Here is a 19,708-nt window from a genome sequence, read left to right on the forward strand (position 1 = left end):
TGTGCCGTGCCCCTTCTCTCCCTGCTCTCGGTAACTCCAAACTTTTCTTTCTCTTCCCCCTCTGCTTCCTTCATCCTCCTCCTCTTCCCCCCAGAGACCTGTTTTGACAATGGAAGATACTATCAGATAAACGAGCAGTGGGAGCGCATTTACCTGGGAAACACGCTGGTCTGTACCTGCTATGGTGGAAGCAGAGGGTTTAACTGCGAAAGCAAGCCTGAACGTAAGTTGGTGGCCTCTTTTGTCTGCATCAAGACCCCAGAATGGCTTTTGATGCCGAGTAAGCTAGGCCTTGTACCGAGTTATAACTGGCAGACTGGGTTTTCAGCTGAAGTTTGGTACTTAGGGTCAGTAATGGATCTACGCTCAATTACATTGAAGATCTGGCTTGGGATTTTAAGAAATGCTTTTCATTAGCGATGGGCCTGCCACCAGAACCCTGAGCCAAACATCACTCATCTCTCTGGAGGATTGTATCTAAACATTAATTTTGGAGCCAACCTCTTCTTTATAATGAACTGAACTGACTCCTGGACTCGCCTGGGGAAGTTCAAATCTGGAGTCACTTTGCAGCTCTGGCTCTGTGCTGTTTGATTGCTTCACCCCAACTTTTCATAGCTGTCCAGTGTCGTCAGCTTGTTTAAAAATATTTCAACTTACAACTTTCCACAGCCCCCCAGCCGTGCTGTGAGCTTTCTATAATTGAGTGTAAAATGAGATTGTTTAGTCTTCTGCAGGAAAAAGTTTAGGTAACAGAAAGAACTTTAAATGCAACGTCCACTGGAAGATGTGTCTCTCTGGGATACAATGTAGTTTAGGTAATCAGATGTGATCTATCTGTATTTATTGGTCTGAAGCCACTGGTTTGCCATAACTCCTCAATGTTGCTCTGGAGATACAAGAGAGAAAAACTGGTTCCTGGCTGACAGTGTTCATGTAAGACAGATGGGAGTGTCCCAGCAATCTGTTTTGCAAGGCTTGTGTGCTGCCTGCCTCATGGCTAGAGTATTTTAAGTGCTCAGTCCCCTTACTCCTCTGTAAAAGGGTGTTTAATCTAGCTTTCCTTCCCCTGCAGGGATTCCCAAGTTTTACAGTTTTGAAGTCCGATAGCAAGTTTTCCTTATAGCACAGTTAATGTTATCTGTCCAGTAGCGAAGAAGGTTGTTCTGTTGCAGATCTCAAGTCTGGTGGCAGCACTGACATAACCATTCTGTAATTACTTACTCATGTGTGAGTGTGAACAATTCACAAGTAGTGCTGTTGACTTTGGGACTGCTGTAGAATTTGGGATTAATGTACTCAATTTTTTGCCAAGTCAGAACGAGGAGGATTAGCATGACAAAGCACACAGCTTCTTAGGGGATGTTTGCTCCCTCCTCTCTTCTGTACTGTTGCACTTCAAACAGCTGGGATAGATCCTTTCAGGGCATGCATGTCCATGTGCCATGCTCAACTTCAGGCTCACTGTGGGAGGGAAGCCGAGGTTGTTCAGCATCATGGGGACCTTGAGGGGGGGTGAATTTTCACTCCCTGCTGTTCCATCCCAGGAAGGAAGAGGAGGCTGATACGCATTTTTCCCCAGGAAAAAAAGAGCATCCATGTGAGGAGGCGAGGAATGTGTGTTTCTGTTGACTCTACATGTTACTGGCATGGTTACATGAAGTTGATTTTTCTCCCCTCATAGCTGAAGAGACTTGCTTTGACAAATACACTGGATCCACTTACCGAGTAGGGGAGACTTATGAGCGCCCCAAGGACTCCATGATCTGGGACTGTACTTGCATTGGAGCCGGACGTGGGAGAATCAGCTGCACCATTGCCAGTATGTAACTAAGAGCCTATTACTAGAGCTTTTGTTCCTTAGTGTCATATTTTCCAGAGCAACTTACACAATATTCACAATTCCCATTAGCTAGATTTGGGGGAGTTTAATCCAAAGCCCGTTAAAATCTTGGAATTGAAAGTCCTTGCCCCATGTACATACATTTGCACAACCAAATTCCTCTTTATTTAAGAAGTGCTATGTGTAAAACAAAAAAACAACCAACCAAACAACAGAACAAACCCCATAAGCCAAAAATTACTGTTCATGTCCAGCCATACAGGTTAGTACATTTACTATATACAAGAGTGTGTTACATCTTCACAGGCGTGTTTATGAAAGTAGTTTTTTGACTGGAAAAAAGAATGAGGGTCTGCTCTGCAGCTGGTGAGTCAGAATAACACCACCAGCATTAATGGGACTACTCTGAATAAATAATAATAAATACCACCTGAGAGCCAGTCCCCCTGTCCTCCAAAAATGTCATGCCAACACTTGTCCCTGAGGGAGCTGAGATTTGATATCCAGACACCAGCTCAATGTGTTTCTGCAACTCCTTTTTCATGAGCCTGACCCATACTTTCCTCTTGTTCCTCCCTCTCTTCCCTTGGTCCTTTCTCCCCAGCTTTCCCTTTCACATCTCTGGCTGTCTGGAAATCCTTTCCTTATTGAGTCACAATTGTTCACAATTTCCCTTTAGTTCATAATTAGACTTTCTGTGAGCACAAATGAAGATCACTGTATGTCAGGACTTTTAGACTGAGATTTCAAAGTCGCTGAGGCACCTTTTGGGAAAAGTCTTGTTCTTAAAAGTATCCAGTTTCTTGTTTAAGACACACATGTTGATCCTAGTAGCATTGCCACAGGAGACTCGGAAGCCAGCCATTATTATAGCATGGAAAAAAAAAATGCATTGAATCTAACAAGTAGAGCCGAAGCCCTTCTGAATTTAATGGCATTTTATTGGGCAGGGATGATAAGTGTTGTAAGAAAAGAAGGAGTCAGTAAGGAAACTGCAAACATAAGAGCAGTCTCATTTCATCACCATCAGCCTGGTTTAAAGCTCACTGGAGAGTCTCATTGACTGCAACTGGCTTTGAATCAATTTTCATAACTCTTAGATTCCTTGCTTTCATAAATGAGCCAATGAAACATTTTAGTGGCTCCTAATAAATGACCAGATATGTGTTTCTCCTCTTTTCCTTGGAAGAAGACCCTCTGTTTGCAAACTGCCCTTTACCGTGTTTCCCTCCCTGATCCTGGGCCAAGCGGTGGGTCTGGACTGCCTCAGGGCTGTGGGGCACTGACAGGCTGGGAATCTGCCTTTCCAGGGCAGGGTTTCCAAACCCAAGAGGACTGATGTCACACCAAGCACCTCCTTATTCTCCTCATACTGGCCTGGCTACCATGTCACTCATGCTATATAGGGACGGCCACAAAGAGACCCAAGCGGTATTACCTCAGAACAAGACGGAGGCAAACCCTCCCTCACTAGCCCTCAGGCTGTGAGCAGGGCCTGAGGGAGAAACAGCACATCCTCAGGCCCTGGTGCTCCCCTTTCACTGGCAGGGTCTCAGCTGTGGTTTGAAACCTGGATGGGGTTAGCTGAGGAGAGAGGACAGGGCCTGGGAGGCTCAGAAAATAGCAGGTGCCAGTGGGAAATGGCAGGTGCCATTTTGTGGGCTGTAGAAGGGGATGGCCATGGCCTGCCTCACTCCTCCTCACTGCCCCCCACCTCCGCCCCAGCTGACCCTCTTTTGCCCCTGGCCGGGTGGCCCTTACCTTCTCCCCACGATGCTGTCCCTGGTGTGGTCCCTCACCTCAGTTCCTCTATCTCCTGCTGCAGATCGCTGCCACGAGGGTGGCCAGTCCTATAAGATCGGCGATACCTGGCGCCGACCCCATGAGACTGGCGGCTACATGCTGGAGTGCGTGTGCCTGGGCAATGGGAAGGGCGAGTGGACCTGCAAGCCTGTGGGTAGGTGGCAGCTCCCTTCTTCTCTCCCAGCTCGGTCTGTCTTCCCTGAGGCGTCCCCATGTGGGATAGCCCTGGGCAGACTCTTATCCCCTTCCCTCTCACAGCTGAGCGATGCTATGACAACACGGCTGGGACGTCCTACGTGGTCGGTGAGACCTGGGAGAAGCCTTACCAGGGCTGGATGATGGTGGACTGCACCTGCCTGGGGGAGGGCAGCGGCCGCATCACCTGCACCTCCAGAAGTAAGTGCTGGCCTGGCACCTGCCGGCTGCTTCATTTTATTTATCTTATTTATTTTTCAAATCTGTCCTGTGTCAAAAAGAAAAAGTACTCCTTTTTCTGCCTTGTTGCAAGCAACAGTAGTTTTAGAGGGAAGGCCGTCACCTGAGAAGGGGCGGGAAACAGACCCCTCTGAGGTGAGAGGGGAGCGTTTGCGTGTCCCAGTTGCCATTTGCAATCTGGGGATACGCAGGAGAGCTGGTGATCTGTGCTGGTGACAGAATGGCTGGATTACTTGGGGTTTTAACCTGCTTTAGAGAAAAGGGTTTAAGAAATCCACAAGCCAGCCGAGTCACAGTTGCGCGTCCCCCAGGAAGTCGGGGGAATTGCTTGGTTTGTAAAATGGCAGAGTTTGGCCTAATATTGCCATTTCTGTTTTTTAAAGTATCCTCCTGAGGGGGAATTAGGTGCTTTTAAAGAGAAATAGTTACCTGCTCCAACAGCAGGATCTGCCAGATTAAAATGTTGTCTTATTTTTTCCTTTCATTACTGTTTAATATATACGTTAGCTAAAACAGGGTTTGTTTTGTCTGCTCTCCCATCTTGCTTTTTAGTTTTTCCCACCATTTTGTCTTCAGTGTAAATATGCTTCACCCGCGCAGGGGACTTCTTTAGTTTTTACATCATTGAAGGACATTACTGTAAATATTCCATTTTATTTGCATTTGCAAAGCAAACAGGGCATTTAAAATCCAAATCTCGCTTGTTTATCTACCTTCTGTTCCAGTTTTGTTAGGAGCAAGCTCCATTGTGGGGCTATCATGGTTTACACCAGTTGCCTCAAGAAAACTTAACTTTGTACCTTACACCTTTGTTATGCAAGGTTTGAGAAACTCTTCTGTAGCCTTTAAATTGCTTCATATTCAGTTGCCTCGGGATACACAGATAATGGCTTTCTGCTGATATAAACAGCAGACCTGTAAAGAACTAAAACACTAAGGAGGGTTGTGATTAAAACTGAAGATCTGGAGAGACTGGGTCAAGAAATAAGCTGTAAAAATCAAACCAGCCTTGACAATATGAAGTCTGTTAAAAACACATGGGGAAAAATCATTAACTGTCAAATAGGAATGAATAAAACAGAATGTGTTGTTTGTGAATTTTGGAGGAGTTATTATTGCTAATAAAAATGATTTGGCAGTATCTTTCCTCCCATAACTCAGGTCTACATTGTTGTATCATAGGGGAAATTGCAATAAAATGACCTGTTCAGTTTTCATTTTGTTTTTCAAATGTAATCAAACAGAGAAATTCAAATTTATGTATGTAAAACGATAGCTGTAGCCCACGAAGTAGCATTATGCTTCAGTATGTGCTGCTGTTATATATCTTGTATGGCCAGCATTTTCCAGAATCACAGCTGATTTCTTGGGGGACATTTCAGCTTTTCATTGTCTAACTTGAGAATCTGAGTGTCCATAAGATAGGTTTTTTTCACATTTGCCCAATTACATTATGAATACTTCACCAATTTACCACTCTTCTGGCAAATACTCAGTTTTTGGTCATTTTAACTACTGTGAATTAGTAATGTGTTTTCCACATTCATATTCTATCCCGTGTGCTCTTTCAGTGGCATTCTGGCATGATACATATGTCCTTCCACAGTTCTTCATAAATCCATGTTCATTGATTCATTACTATATTTGAGCCACTGTATCTAGTTGCCCTTGAATGAGAAGGTAAAATGTTGTAATGGAAGAAGAACTAGTTAATCCATGTGGATCTGGCATCCAGATAGAAGTAGTTTGTTATGCTGTCCTTTGAACCTATTTACTCAGTTCATCAGGGGCTGTGGGTTACTGAAGTCAACAGGGAGATTTAGAAAGTCTAATATTCCTGGTATGACATGAGCAGCTTATATTAACTTTACTGGAGCTTTATGCACACTTCTTTTGGAAGAAATGGAATTTAACATATTGTCCTCAAACAGGTTTTCGTTTCTTCCAGCTAAGTACAGCCCCGAACTTGAACTGTGCCCTGTGTATAATATGAAATGACCCAGCTACGAAGACTTTAAAAAAAAAAAAAAAAGTCATTACAACAAGTTTAAGCTTGAAAGGTGTATGCTAGACAGAATGGGCTGAAAAGAGCTTTCAAAATAACTAGCAGATTTTTCACCTTGATTTTGAACATAGCTTACCATATTCACACTGGGAATCTTATGGTGCTAATTTTGACAATGGCTACAAAGTGAAATCGCAGTTCTGGAAAAAAATGGGTATTTTCCCTTAGACTAAACCATCAGGATTTTCAGATGCTCTTAGCTTATGCAGTTTAATGCAGGCTTTAGTGCATATATAGGACTTGTAATAGTGGGCTGCAGACAATGAGGTGGGCTCTCAATAAAGGCCTTAAACGATCAGCTCGTTTGATAGTGTTGGTGGTTCAGTACTATGAATTGCACGGTGAAGCCATCCAATACAGAAATAGCTAACAGTCGTGTTCCTTATACAGATAGGTGCAATGACCATGACACCAAGACTTCCTACAGAATTGGAGACACCTGGAGCAAGAAGGATAACCGTGGAAACTTGCTTCAGTGTATCTGTACCGGTAATGGCAGAGGTGAATGGAAATGCGAAAGACACACGTCCCTGCATACGACTAGCACTGGTAAGTGGGGCATCATAGTATGTGAGGTAGGGGAAGGGACAAGGAACGGCACATTTTGAATGGTTAGGACTTGGTGCTGAATTGCGCCATCCTAATTTAGGCATCTAGGAGTCTTGTCAGGGAAAGATCGTCAACAAAGAGGGTCAGAGTTCAGGAGATGCTCCTTGTTTGTGCATGTGTAGATAAGATTAAGTTATACACTGTCTCCATGCAGAAATGAGGCTTGCACATACAGATGTGATGGCCTGCACAATCACAGTGCAGTAAATCATGTCGAGAGCTGTGCATCCACAGGAACTATCTACTAGCTTTGTCTTGGAAGCATGACACTTCAAGTTAATATTTGAACTTTATGTATTCGCCTCAGGGTAACTTTGTTGAAATGTCCTTAATTTAAACTCCACTGAGACCATCTGGTTTCTTTGACAAGATAAATACACCTACTAATGCTTGAGCTTTAAAAAACAGAAATGTCAAGGAACGTATACAATGGATTTAATACATGTACATTAGATAGTTTGTAATTTTGGTCTGAAATATTACCTAGTTTATAGGTAGCATATATATTTTTTGCCCAAGGTTTGTTAAAGTCTTCAGCTTCTGAACTCTTTTTTGCCATTTCAAGGATTTAGGTTTCCTTTTCATGAACACAATGTAAAACTCTGTTTTCCTGCAGTACCTACACTAAATTTTTCTTGGTAAATGACCTTTAACTGTTCGGTACCAGCAGGTTACCTTCAAACTCTCAGAAGGTCTAAACTTCAAAATGCACAAAGCTTTAAGGGTGCCAGTATTTTGTTTGCATTAATATTTCCCCTATTTCAGCAGAGCTGAATTTGTGGAGATTCCTGGGGGAATCATTAGCAAAAATTTCCATAATGTACACAACAAGCCCCTTTGTCTTTCAGTATTATTTCAAATTACGATGGACCAAAACCTTTGATTCAAAGTTTAAAAATTCCAGAGTAAATGAATACATTTGTGCTTTATTTTTCTTTTTCAAAGAAAAATTCAAAATGAATCCTTTTTGCCTAATCTCCCTACTTCCTTGGTAGTTTTTTATTGTCTTGTCACTGATCTTGATTTTTCTATTCTAGATTTCCTTCAACTAAAAAATTTTTTTCCAAAAAAAGTGTTTTTCAACAATTCCTGTGAAAAGCGGTTGACGCTTTTAATCCTTTTTAAAGCCACTCTACAGTAGTAGAAACCAGAGGCTATCATTAGCAGAAGTGGGAGTTTTTCTTTTAATTTTGAAGTTTGCTAAGTGGAATAATTAAAATATGTCTAGGGAAGCTAAGAGAGTTGTGCTTTTGATCTGATGGAGTACCTAAGGTTTTATTATCTCAGCATTTAATTGAAGCATTCTGTTCTTTAGCTTTGCATGTAACATCTCACTTCTCTCCCATGTTCTGCTGCAGGATCTGGCTCTCCTAGCTTCACGAATGTGCAGACTGCATTGTACCAGCCCCAACCTCAACAGCCCCAGCCTCAGCCATATGGCCAGTGCATAACTGATAACGGGGTGGTGTACTCTGTGGGTATGCAGTGGCTCAAGACACAGGGCAGCCAGCAAATGCTTTGTACCTGCCTGGGCAATGGAGTCAGCTGCCAGGAAATAGGTATGCATTTGTGTTTAGCGCCTGTTCAGTCCAGTGAAATCTTTGGCAATGCCCTGCAGCTTAATTTCGAAGTAGAATCCTTTTGTGTGTGTGTGTATCAGAAAGCTCTTCTGAAGAAGACATATTGGAGAAAGGTGCAAGGGGTGAAGAAATAGTTGTTTTGGTTATTTGAAGCCTGGTTCTGTAGGGTAGAAACATTTCCCAGTGAGTTACATATAACCTGCTGAGGGAGAACAGAGCCCGAGGGGAGCAGCATTAATAACTTCATTCAAACCGAGCTGCAATAATATATGTTTGTCAAAGAACGTAAAAGAATGACACAGCTGTGGGGCTAAGTTGTCTGTTGGTGTGTATTGGCCTAGGTCCGTGGCAGTCAGTGTGGGTTCACATCAGCCAGTGACTTGGCCCAGAGGTTCTATTGCTGTTTGAGCCTTAAGATTTGGGGATTGCTTTAAGCCAGAGTCTAATGCTGTGATTTGCTTGTTTTAAAGCTGTGACCCAAACATATGGTGGCAATTCTGATGGAGAAGCTTGTGTTCTGCCTTTCACCTATGACGGGAGGACTTTCTATTCCTGCACCACTGAAGGCCGCACAGATGGGCACCTCTGGTGCAGCACCACTTCCAACTTTGAGCAGGACAGGAGATACTCCTTCTGTACCGAGCAGAACAGTAAGTTCTTCTCAGAGGATCTTCACATGCACATGACCCTCATGCACAGATGGAGAAAGGAGCAGAGAACATAGGGACAGGCTGCCTGGACAATTCCGGTAGTCTGGAGTGACTCTAGGCATGCCTCAACAGCAAGGCAGTCCTGTGAATGGAGGACTCCATGCCCTGGAGTCAGGGCATGTTCGTGATCTTGGCATCTTTGGAGGGTGCTCAGGGTGATACAGGTGTAGCCTTTGAGTCCTGTTCTCTCTCCTCTGAGCTGACCTTAGAACCCAAGTACCTTGTCAGGATAGAGCTTTGGCCCCTTTGGGGGCCAAAGACTTCGCCTTTGCTTGACTGGATTGCTAGAGCAATGCCCATATTAGGCTGCCAAGAGGAGGATATCCATGGAGTACAGTTTGTGCAGTCCTCTGTCACTCCCTCCGTCCTGACTATCTAGCCAGGTTGCCATATATAGCAGTAATCTTAATGTGGTTTGTGATCACTGATCAAGAGCTGGTGCATGACTAATGCGGCAGCATTCTCTCTTGTCTGTGGATGGTCAGTGTTCTCTTCACAGCACAGATCTACCTGTGTGGTTGCACTTCCTGGAAAGCCCATCAGACATCCATGGAACAGTATCCAGGCAGCTTCTCGGGGACCTGGCCTTGGAGAGAATTTTTCACATTCCCACACGAAAATACTACTTCTTACTCTGCATAATTTTTTTTTTTTTACTCTGTTCCACTTCAGTTGTTTTTTCTGATAAAAGTCGAGCCTTTTTCTGCAGCGCATACAATATTCTTTCTTTTAAAAAAAAAAACCAAACAACCCAAAACCAAAAAAACCCACTGTCCCTGTCCACACACACATGCTTGTTTTAGTGAGACTTCTTGTGATATACGGTGGGGAATGAGAGATATCAATACAGAAAAACCTCAACAAATGCCTCTTTGTTCTCCATTATTTGTAAAGCAGAGTTGCTCAAGAGCTGAGTAGTTCAGGTAGATTACAGCCCTCTTTCCACTGCTGCTTGCAAAACACACAGCTTCCAACCTGCAGGGAGGTTTTGACTTGTTCTGTTGTACATAACTGAATTGTAACCCTTTCCTGAGGACTAAGGCTTTACTTTAAGCCAAAGGGCACAACTGGGTAATAGCCTCAGTGAGATAATACAGGTATGCTGAGAACTGTGAGTTTATTTTATTCCCTGGGTCTTGGCACAAAGGGTCTGCAAAGCCACTTCCCAAACACAGTAAGCTTTGGTTTTCCCTGTTGCTCAGGAATTCCCATGGCTGGCTCCATAACTCCTTCCAGAGCAGTGTTTGAACTGAATTGACCTTGTGCAAGGCTTATGTTTCCAGATCTGAAATAAGAGGCCCATGTATAATATACAGGGTACATGTGGGAAAAAAATAGTGCTAGTGGTTTGTTTTTCAAGCTCTTCCCTGCATGCTAAGGGAGAGTGCAGGCTTGATTTGCATCTGTTTTCTTTTCACTTTTGTACAGTTTTGGTCCAGACACGTGGTGGCAATTCTAACGGTGCTCTGTGCCACTTCCCCTTCCTGTACAACAACCGCAACTACACTGACTGTACTTCTGAGGGACGAAGAGACAACATGAAGTGGTGTGGAACCACTGAGAACTATGACGCTGACCAGAAATTTGGTTTCTGCCCTATGGCTGGTAAGGCTGAGAACCATAAAGGGATTATGGAATACCTGTAAGTGGTTCTTTGAGCTGGAAAGTAAAGAGCTGTCTGTCGTTGATCAGTTATTGATGACTTCCAATGAGCTGCATCCCAGCCCAAAACCCTTTAAGGCGTTTCTGAAGTTTTGTTTTGTCCTTTTTTCCCCATTGATCACTTCTAGCAGAGATGTGGGCAATGCTGGGAGAAGGCAATTTTCGTTACTCCTTTGCTACAAGCTAGTGGTAGGCATGCTTCTCAGCTGGTGCAAACTGGTGTAGATCCATTAGAGAGCGTTGGACTGTAGGGCTTTATAGCAAGTGAGGTTTTTATCTTTCATCTGCCAAAACTTTCTCCCTCATGGCTCATCACTTCCTCTTGCCCGATCCGTGGTTAGGAATAAGTCTGTACTTGTAATATCAGTGTGTAACCCTGAAAATGGCAGTAATGTCAAAATCAATATTGTGGTCCATTCCTACAATCCCTGCATGTCTCTATGATGTCAGGAGGGGACATGTGGGAGGGAATGTGACTTACCAATTCTTAAATGAAAGGCCTTTTATAACTAATGGCAATGCAGCATCTGAGCCCTTAAAAACAGCCTGTGGAACACGCAGGTCTTCAAATGGCTATGTTCATATAAAGGCATGTATGTAACAAGAACTGATTCTTTCACACAGCACCCCTTGGACATTGTACAGAAGCTATTTCTAGTAGCTTTCAAATGAAAATTAAAATAAATGAACCCCTACAAGGGATCTGCATTTAGAGAATGTCATCACCCAGCAAAAATGCTATTCAAAATCAAGCGGATGCCTAAAGTTGCAGATGCAGAAACTACTACACAGTATGAAGGGCCATTGCAAATGGTCTAAGCCCTCAAGAGCTTGTTAATTCCGGCCACATAAAGTATCCTCTTGCTTTCTTCTCAACCAGCCCATGAAGAAATCTGCACAACCAATGATGGTGTCATGTACCGTGTCGGGGACCAGTGGGATAAACAACATGACATGGGCCATATGATGAGATGTACTTGTGTAGGAAATGGCCGTGGAGAATGGACTTGCATTGCCTATTCCCAGCTCAGAGGTACTGATTTTCATGTTAATATTACCACTTTAGTCGAAGTATTTAGGGGGTGGGAGAAATTTGTTTTCTTTCCCATCATTGCGAGTTCGAGCCCAGGCTCAAGAACTTTATACTATCAAGCTTTTCTTTGGAGTAGAAAGGGAATCAGAGGGACTACGTGAAGTTCCTGTCTTGTTTACATGCTGCAAAAGTACTATTTCAGCCTTTACAGGCTAGCAAGCAGGGGCAAAACTTTGAGCTTAATCAGGAGGTATCTCTACCTCCTTTTGTCTACATTTAGGATCAGTGCCACTGTGACTTTACAGTGAGCTCAGCAGAGGCACCTCCCCCTCTCAAGAACAGACAAAACTCCAGACTGTTCTGAAGTTTGAATGCAGAGCCATCCTGTTTTATTGTTCTGCAGTGAAATTTTCAATTCCTCTGTGCTGGATTAGCCCTTTGCTGGCTAATCTATATGAAAAGTTGGCAGGACAGCACTGAGATTACTCTTATTTATTTACTTATTTATATGAGTGGCCCAAGTGGAGAAGCGCTTCAGCAATACCAAAAAAAGAAGACTTAAAAGCACAGACATTCGATCATCCTACAGCTAGCTCACAGCATTGGCTTCATGTCTGGAAAAGGCAGGGGGGTTGCTGTCAAGCAGCCAAGAAAGGACTCTTAACACCACTGCTGAAATGGGATATAAGTTATAGGGAAAGGCTCACTCAAGGGCTTTGGGAGGGTTTTTTTTTTTAATGCGTTTACTTCAGAACAGTGAGAAATGCACTGCTAAAAGTTCTGGTCTGTGAAACTTCTTTTTCCACATACACAGATAGTTCTCTGCCGTTTCATTCTGGAGTTAAAGTGGTCTTTCTTGATGAGGGGAGTAGAGATACTTTGCTTTTTCAAAAGGCAAAGGTTATCCAAGTAGAACCGTTTAAACGTAGCAGCTAGAGAAGGTCCTTAGCACCCATAGGAGGGTCTGAGCACTGCTTGGTTTATCCTAATGCCATGCCCGTGGTGTGGGAAAGTATGATGGGGAATGAAGGCCTGGGATTAACTGAGTCACTTCCCCAAGGACAGATGGTCTGTGATTGACTCCGGAACTGAACTTGGGTCTCTTGGGTTCCAGTTAACAAAACATCATGCTTCTGGGGTGGTTTTTTTGTTTGTTTTGTCTTTCTGCTCCTTGCTGTGATAAGACTGGCGTTGGGAATTCTGGGCCAGATCACAGATTGACATGTTGCCATTGAACCTAATAGACTGATACCATTGTACTTAAGCATGGGATCTGGTTACTGTGTTTTGAGGGAATAGTAGATTAGTAGGTACCAGTAGCATCTTGGATGTGTAATAGATTTGCTCCTGTCTTCAGATTACTACAAAGTGTAGCAGACATACCCGGCAGAATAACATCATGAGGATGTTTGTACCTCTTCATGGTGTCTTTATGAATTTGGATTAGCCCTTTTCTCCTTGTGTAGTTCTAATGATTTCAGACAGTACTCACTGAGGTATTCCAGTCTAGATCTTCCTAAGAGGAGGTAGTGATAGAGTTAGTGTGCTATTTTAGATTTTCTTTCACATGTGGAATATGTCACAAGGAAGAACAAGGCAGTTCTGTAGTTTGAGTAATGCATAGTACTTTGGACTGCATCCTACAGACCTCTTTTCTGCAAGTGTTCCTTATTTACACACTGCTGATAAATGAACTTGGGAGCAGTGGTATGTATGCAGCACTAATCTGTGATGATCACAGATATCAGGGGGGCACCCTTTTGCATGAATGGAGCTTGTCATGGCCAGTCTCTGTAAGGTGATCAAGAGGAGGGAACAATGTGCCAAGCAGAAAGATTTTGTCTTAACACTTAGAGCTATTGCTGACAAAAGTGTCTCTGCTCTTTCTCAAACAGACCAGTGCATTGTGGATGGTATCACCTATGATGTGAACCAGACTTTCCACAAGCGTCACGATGAGGGGCACATGCTGAACTGCACATGCTTTGGCCAGGGCCGGGGGAGATGGAAATGCGATCCTGTTGGTAAGTCACCAGCTGTTCCCGCTTGCTAAACACAGGCTGTGGCAGTGTAGGAACTGGTTATGGTATGGTGAAACTGGCATGTGAATTTGGACCCAGTCTTTGCCCACTTTCTGCCCTGAATTGCACAACTGCAAAAGTAGAAGTAACACTGGACTTGCTGGAGGGTAAGTGAAAGGGGATTCCTAATTTTAAGGAGATAAGCTTGGGTTGTCACACATGCCACAGAAGAAGTTGATGATGATGCAGTAGTAATGGTTGTGGCAACATACCTCTTAAAATGTAGCAGGTTGTGGTAAGAGGGCATAGTATCCCCAGGCTGGGGTGATTTGGCTCAATTCTGGTACCTGAGCTGTCAGCCTAGCAGGCAGGACTTTCGGACTGAACGCTGATAATATGCAGCTAGGTACTGATGGTAGGATCAGTTTTCTTTCCTTTCTCTATCCTAAAATCTTTAGGTCTCCTCACTGAACTGAGAAAAGAGCGCCAGCGTATATTAACTTACCTTGGACTAAATTGATTTTTTTGGCTGCCCTTTGTTCTGGCAAAGAGAGAAAGCTCAGGATGAGAACATGTGTTAATAGTACTCTGGAGGTTAGCTAAAACCATCATGGTTCTCTGCAGGAATGAGGAGGTTTCATCTCTTTTGCCTTCCCCCCTTCCCTAGTGAACCTTGATTGGAAGATAAGACCTGACTGTTTAGTTTGCAATTACTAAATCCAAGAGAACTTCAAACTATTGCCAAGAAAATCTATTAGAAAGTACTGGTGGTTAAGTTCTGCTTTATTTACAGTAATACCTGTACAGGTTTACTGGAGGAACTTGGATTGTAAAGCTCCTGAAAATTACTACTTTGAAAGAAGGGGAGGGGGGATGATTTCAGCTATCCGTAAAGGTGCAATCAGTTTAATTTTGTTGGCTCTCTCTAAACAAGGCTCTGTTTATCCAAGCAAGCATAATGCTAGTTCTCACTGAAAATTCCCATTGAGCCAGAAACACGGACATAGGTCAGACTAGAAAGTGTACTGAAGCGCTGGTGCTGTGTTGTATTTACACTAGCTAAGCTGATTTCAGGATTTGATCTGTCCTCCTTTGGTTTATACAATGGTAAATCTGAAAAAGACTCTGCTGAAAATTAATGGGTCACTTCGGACTTATAAAGTATAACTCAATTCTGCTGAAGCCAGTAGGAATTTTGCCATTGATTTCCTTGAGAGCAGCATGGTTTAGGTTTGGATGAGAGATTAACCTAGTTGACTGGAGCAGAGTTGGGCTCCATAATAGATAGTTCAAAATAAATCCTTTCTTGAAGGAACACCCCATTGACTTCAGTGGGAAGCTTGCCAGGTGGACAGCCTGTACTTAACAGTATCTTAAGAAATGCATCACAGCTGAATTAGCCCCCTAGTATCTAACTTAACACATGCAGTGATATATCAAGAACCTTGAGTTGAGATTCAATTTCTGTTGCCACTCTTTATGTAACTATATTTGCAAATAAACATTGGTGTTACATTTCTTTATGTAAAAGTCTCTTGTGACTTACTCTTCTGTGTTCGGCATAGATTTTTTTCACTATAGTTTCAGTAACATGCAGTGGTTAACCGTCTCTTTTGTGCCTTTAGATCAGTGCCAGGATTCAGAAACCCGTACCTTTTACCAAATCGGAGATTCATGGGAGAAGTACGTCCACGGTGTCAGATACCAGTGCTATTGCTATGGTCGTGGTATTGGAGAATGGCATTGCCAGCCTCTGCAGACCTATCCTGGTAAGGAACACAACAGATAACTAACTCATCTGCTGAGTAAGACATGAGGAAAGCAATCTTTCTACCCCTCACCTGTGCAGATTTCTGTGCATTATTCCTTTTGGTTTCCTTTTTAAACAGAACCATTTCCCCCCACACCCTTGGCAGACACAAACAGGTGTCATTATAAAGAGGGGGCCAGGCTGTTATCAGCTATTCCTGAGGCCAGGGTTAGTTTAGAGAATGACTATCAGTTCACACAACAACCTGGGTTTACATTGCTTCTTGGTATTTAGTGATATCACACCTGCAACCTTAAGACATGAGGAAAGCAATCTTTCTACCCCTCACCTGTGCAGATTTCTGTGCATTATTCCTTTTGGTTTCCTTTTTAAACAGAACCATTTCCCCCCACACCCTTGGCAGACACAAACAGGTGTCATGATTATAAAGAGGGGGCCAGGCTGTTATCAGCTATTCCTGAGGCCAGGGTTAGTTTAGAGAATGACTGTCAGTTCACACAACAACCTGGGTTTACATTGCTTCTTGGTATTTAGTGATATCACACCTGCAACCTTCAGTTTCTATTGCTTAAAACTCTTACATGTGTAGTCTTTCCTTTCCACTCATTACAGAAGCAAAATCCACCACAAAATTAAGCATTTTTCCTGATCAGTGCCCTGAAGAGATTAAATATTTGAACTTCTGTTTGCTCAGTCAGTTCCAGGAAACCTTTATAGGGATAGGCAATGCCTGTTTGTTGGCTTGTTCTGTTTCGGTTCCCTGAACAGAACATGATAAGGGGAACAACTCTACTTTCCTGTTTAAGGTTGCAACTACCACTGTCTGAATCTGAATGAGATGAAATCTTAAGGCTGTGTTGTGGCTTCCCTGTTGGGAGGAGAAGACTATGCTCAAGTCATCAGTTCCCCAACCCATCTCTGAGCATAAATATGGAGGAACTGCATAAAGATTGGATTTAGCAGCTGCAACGCTGAGTTGATTCTCTGCTTTTATATTAAGATAGGTTAAGAAGTGTCTGTCCACTTAGTAGCTGCAATGTATTTATCCCCTTAGTGCCCTGCAAGGTAAGAACGGGAATGTGAGGCTCATTCAGAAAGAGGGTTTTAATATAGGTGACTGCTGTAGAAGGGGACTAGCCCCTTTTGAAGTCTGTTGCAACTAAATGCTTCACATAAATAAGGTGAGTACCTCTTCTCTGTGACTTGCTTCACGTGCATCATATAGAAGGTCTTTGCGACAGCAGCCTATTGAACCTGGCCTATACCCAGCAGTGTTGTCAATGAACAGACTGCATTTCTATCCATGGCCGTACAGCTAGTGAGCCTGAGACAAGGGAATAGGACACTTGGCAGACAGAACTAGGGACTACCTTTCTTTGGGGCAGCGAACTGAGGGCAAGAATATGAAGCAGGCCTTCTTTGGACTTTTTTCCCCCTGAGTTTCTTACTGGGGCTTGCTGAGCTTCATTGACTCCTGTCAGACTGCTTAAACAAACATCTCTCTGAGCTATGTGAAATATGCATGCCTCCAGACTGGAGACCAGGGCACTGGGCTTCTTTAGACACAAGAGTGACTGAAAATGTGTAAATAAACCAAATCTAATGTTTCTGAATGTAGGTTTGGGGTTAGGTGAGCTTTGAAATTTTCTGCCTGTGGGCACAGGTTTGTTTGCCTGGAAGTCCCGTTAAATATGGAGCAGGTATGTATGTTACACAGTTGTCCAAATAAATTATAATTAGAAATGTTGGGAGTGGAAGGAGGGTGAAGGTATTTAATACCTAAAACAAGACACTTCCCTGCAGATTCCAGGCTGCTCTTTGCTGGGATTTTCTGAGAACTAACATGAGCACAGTGCTGCTGAGTGTTCAGTGAAACCTCCCCAGCAGGGCTGGGTGGGACTGAAAGGAGAACCATAGGATCATAAAACTTCCCTTCTTGATTAGAGGGCTTTGTGGAGAAAATACACCTGAGCCTGATCTAGCTAAATGCAATTGGTAGTCTTAAGCATTAGAGCACTGCTGAACTTGTATTTTCATGAGTTTATGGGCCTGATTTGTCTCAAGACTTCCACCAGCCCTTCTGGTGTGGTCTGTGTGTGAAAGACGTGCCTCGCTGCCTGTGGAGTGCTCCACAGAGTCATGAAAATTCAGTGTTTCAAATCAACTGATGAAGAAGTTTAGTAAATAGTAAAAGATTAGTGTCTCTTTGCAGGGTGTATTCAATATCAGATCAGGAATTTGCCCTCACCATGCCACAAGATCAGACCTGGATTGAGCAGACATGTCTCATCTGTTTCCCTGCTCCCAGTGCAGAAGATATTAATTGATGAAAGCAGTTTGCTGCTGAGAAGCTCCCTCTCTTTGAACAATATAACTTTGCTTTGCAGACTTTTTCTATACTAGACCGCTCCGTTTTTCTATTTCATTGATAACTCACAGGAAATTAACCCAAACAGCACATGTTAGCTCCCCCACAGAATACATTCTAATTCATCAGTTTTCTAAGGACCAATGAAGCATTACGGATAGAAAGACAATATGACTTATTTTCTATGTATAGAAATAGTATTTGAGCCACACAACTTTCTTTCTTTTTGATGACACCACAACAAAGGCAGAAGAAAAGCATCCCCAGTATGTAAAAAGTGGCAATTCTTTTTTCAGGGTCAACTGGGCCTGTTCAGGTGATCATCACAGAGAGTACAAATCAGCCAAACTCCCACCCCATCCAGTGGAACGCTCCTGAACGATCTCACATCACCAAGTACATTTTGCGCTGGAGGCCGGTGAGTGCCACATTCATCATCATTCATTCATCAAAAATATTTTATTTGTTTTTTTCTGTGTCTGAAAGAAGCGCCAGACACAATTTCAGCAAACTTTAGTTGCTAATTCAGTTAGTCAACAGTTACTCTGAGGATCAAAGACAACCAGTGCTGTATAAACATTTGATGTTTTCCTGCCCAAACTTTACTGGTCACTGTGTTCATGAAGTATCTTATTAACCAAAGCACTATCACAGTAAGCAGACAAGTTTATATCCTTCTTCACTTTAAGTAATGTAAATCCTTGTGGAAGCTTCCTCATCCTAAGAAACATTGGTTTAGCACCATGTGCATATCCAGAGACAACTGGGATAGATTTTATCCTATTAATGAGGAGGTAGAAATGAATAGGATATGAAGATATAAACAGCTAGCATAGGATTAAATAAACAGTCATCTCCCATCTTCTGTAAAGTCTAAACCAAAGCTGGTTAACCACTGCTTGTTGGCTCCTTTATATTTGAGGAATGATTCATTTTAACCAACGTAGATGAGTTGTGTTACAGTTCCCCTGAGTTACAGCTTCACAAAAGACCACTTAATGATTAAGAACATTAGTACCTTGATGCTGCCTGTTATTAAGAGAACAATAAAGGCCCTGATCCAAAGCCATTAAAGGCACTCAAGTCTTTTTACTGACTTCAGTGTATCTTGGATCAAGGCCTGAATGAAGTGGACTTTAAAGCACTGGAGTACAAACCTCAGAGGATGGAGCATTATTTTAGAGCTTCCCATAGAGTTCAAACACAGGATAGAAGAGAAGCACTTTTCTGTATATTGTTTTCTGATGGCTTAGAGTGTTATTGTGAACAGCCTTCAAATACGTATTTTCCAGCCATTCCTTCATGCACTTTTGATAAAGGAATGAGTTTAGTGTATATATTACAAATAATGCTCCTTTTAAAGGGAAAAGTTCAAAGCTAGATTGTTTTTCAATTTATCCAGTAAAACTTAATCACCAAAAATGTCATTAACCATGCTTCCTGGCATTCCTTTCTCATCGCCTTTGACTTGACTCTGTCTGTGCATTAGCCATTTGAGTCACACCTGTGTTTGAATATCACGGTGCTTGGTAATCGTGTAGCAGCATACGTGTATCACTAGATACCTCTGCCAGCAGGCTAGGGAGTCTCTCACTATTTGGGTGTCCTTGTTCTTGCAGAAAAACTCCGGAAGGCAGTGGAAGGAAGCCACCATCCCTGGCTACCAGAACTCCTACACCATCTCAGGCCTGAAGCCTGGTGTGATATATGAAGGACAGCTCATCAGTGTTCAGCGATATGGCCACAAAGAAGTCACCCGTTTTGATTTTACCACAACCAGCACCACAGCAGTGACAAGTAAGTTGAAC

The 19,708-nt window shown here is 42.9% G+C and overlaps 1 protein-coding gene across 1 annotated transcript in view; it reads left to right on the forward strand.

Annotated features, from left to right (window-relative positions):
- Positions 1–19,708, forward strand: part of FN1 (fibronectin 1) — a 233,102-nt gene that overhangs the window by 177,760 nt on the left and 35,634 nt on the right. The window contains exons 2-14 of the mRNA XM_009329666.1: positions 95–223; positions 1,685–1,822; positions 3,669–3,800; positions 3,905–4,042; positions 6,537–6,695; positions 8,114–8,314; positions 8,806–8,985; positions 10,474–10,650; positions 11,588–11,740; positions 13,636–13,764; positions 15,387–15,530; positions 18,197–18,318; positions 19,520–19,697. Of these exons, the coding sequence (XP_009327941.1) occupies positions 95–223; positions 1,685–1,822; positions 3,669–3,800; positions 3,905–4,042; positions 6,537–6,695; positions 8,114–8,314; positions 8,806–8,985; positions 10,474–10,650; positions 11,588–11,740; positions 13,636–13,764; positions 15,387–15,530; positions 18,197–18,318; positions 19,520–19,697 (1,980 nt within the window). The remainder of the gene's footprint in view (positions 1–94; positions 224–1,684; positions 1,823–3,668; positions 3,801–3,904; positions 4,043–6,536; positions 6,696–8,113; positions 8,315–8,805; positions 8,986–10,473; positions 10,651–11,587; positions 11,741–13,635; positions 13,765–15,386; positions 15,531–18,196; positions 18,319–19,519; positions 19,698–19,708) is intronic.

This window comes from Pygoscelis adeliae, unplaced genomic scaffold (assembly GCF_000699105.1).
Source record: "Pygoscelis adeliae isolate BGI_AS28 unplaced genomic scaffold, ASM69910v1 Scaffold7, whole genome shotgun sequence".
In the NCBI taxonomy this organism is placed as follows: domain Eukaryota; kingdom Metazoa; phylum Chordata; class Aves; order Sphenisciformes; family Spheniscidae; genus Pygoscelis; species Pygoscelis adeliae.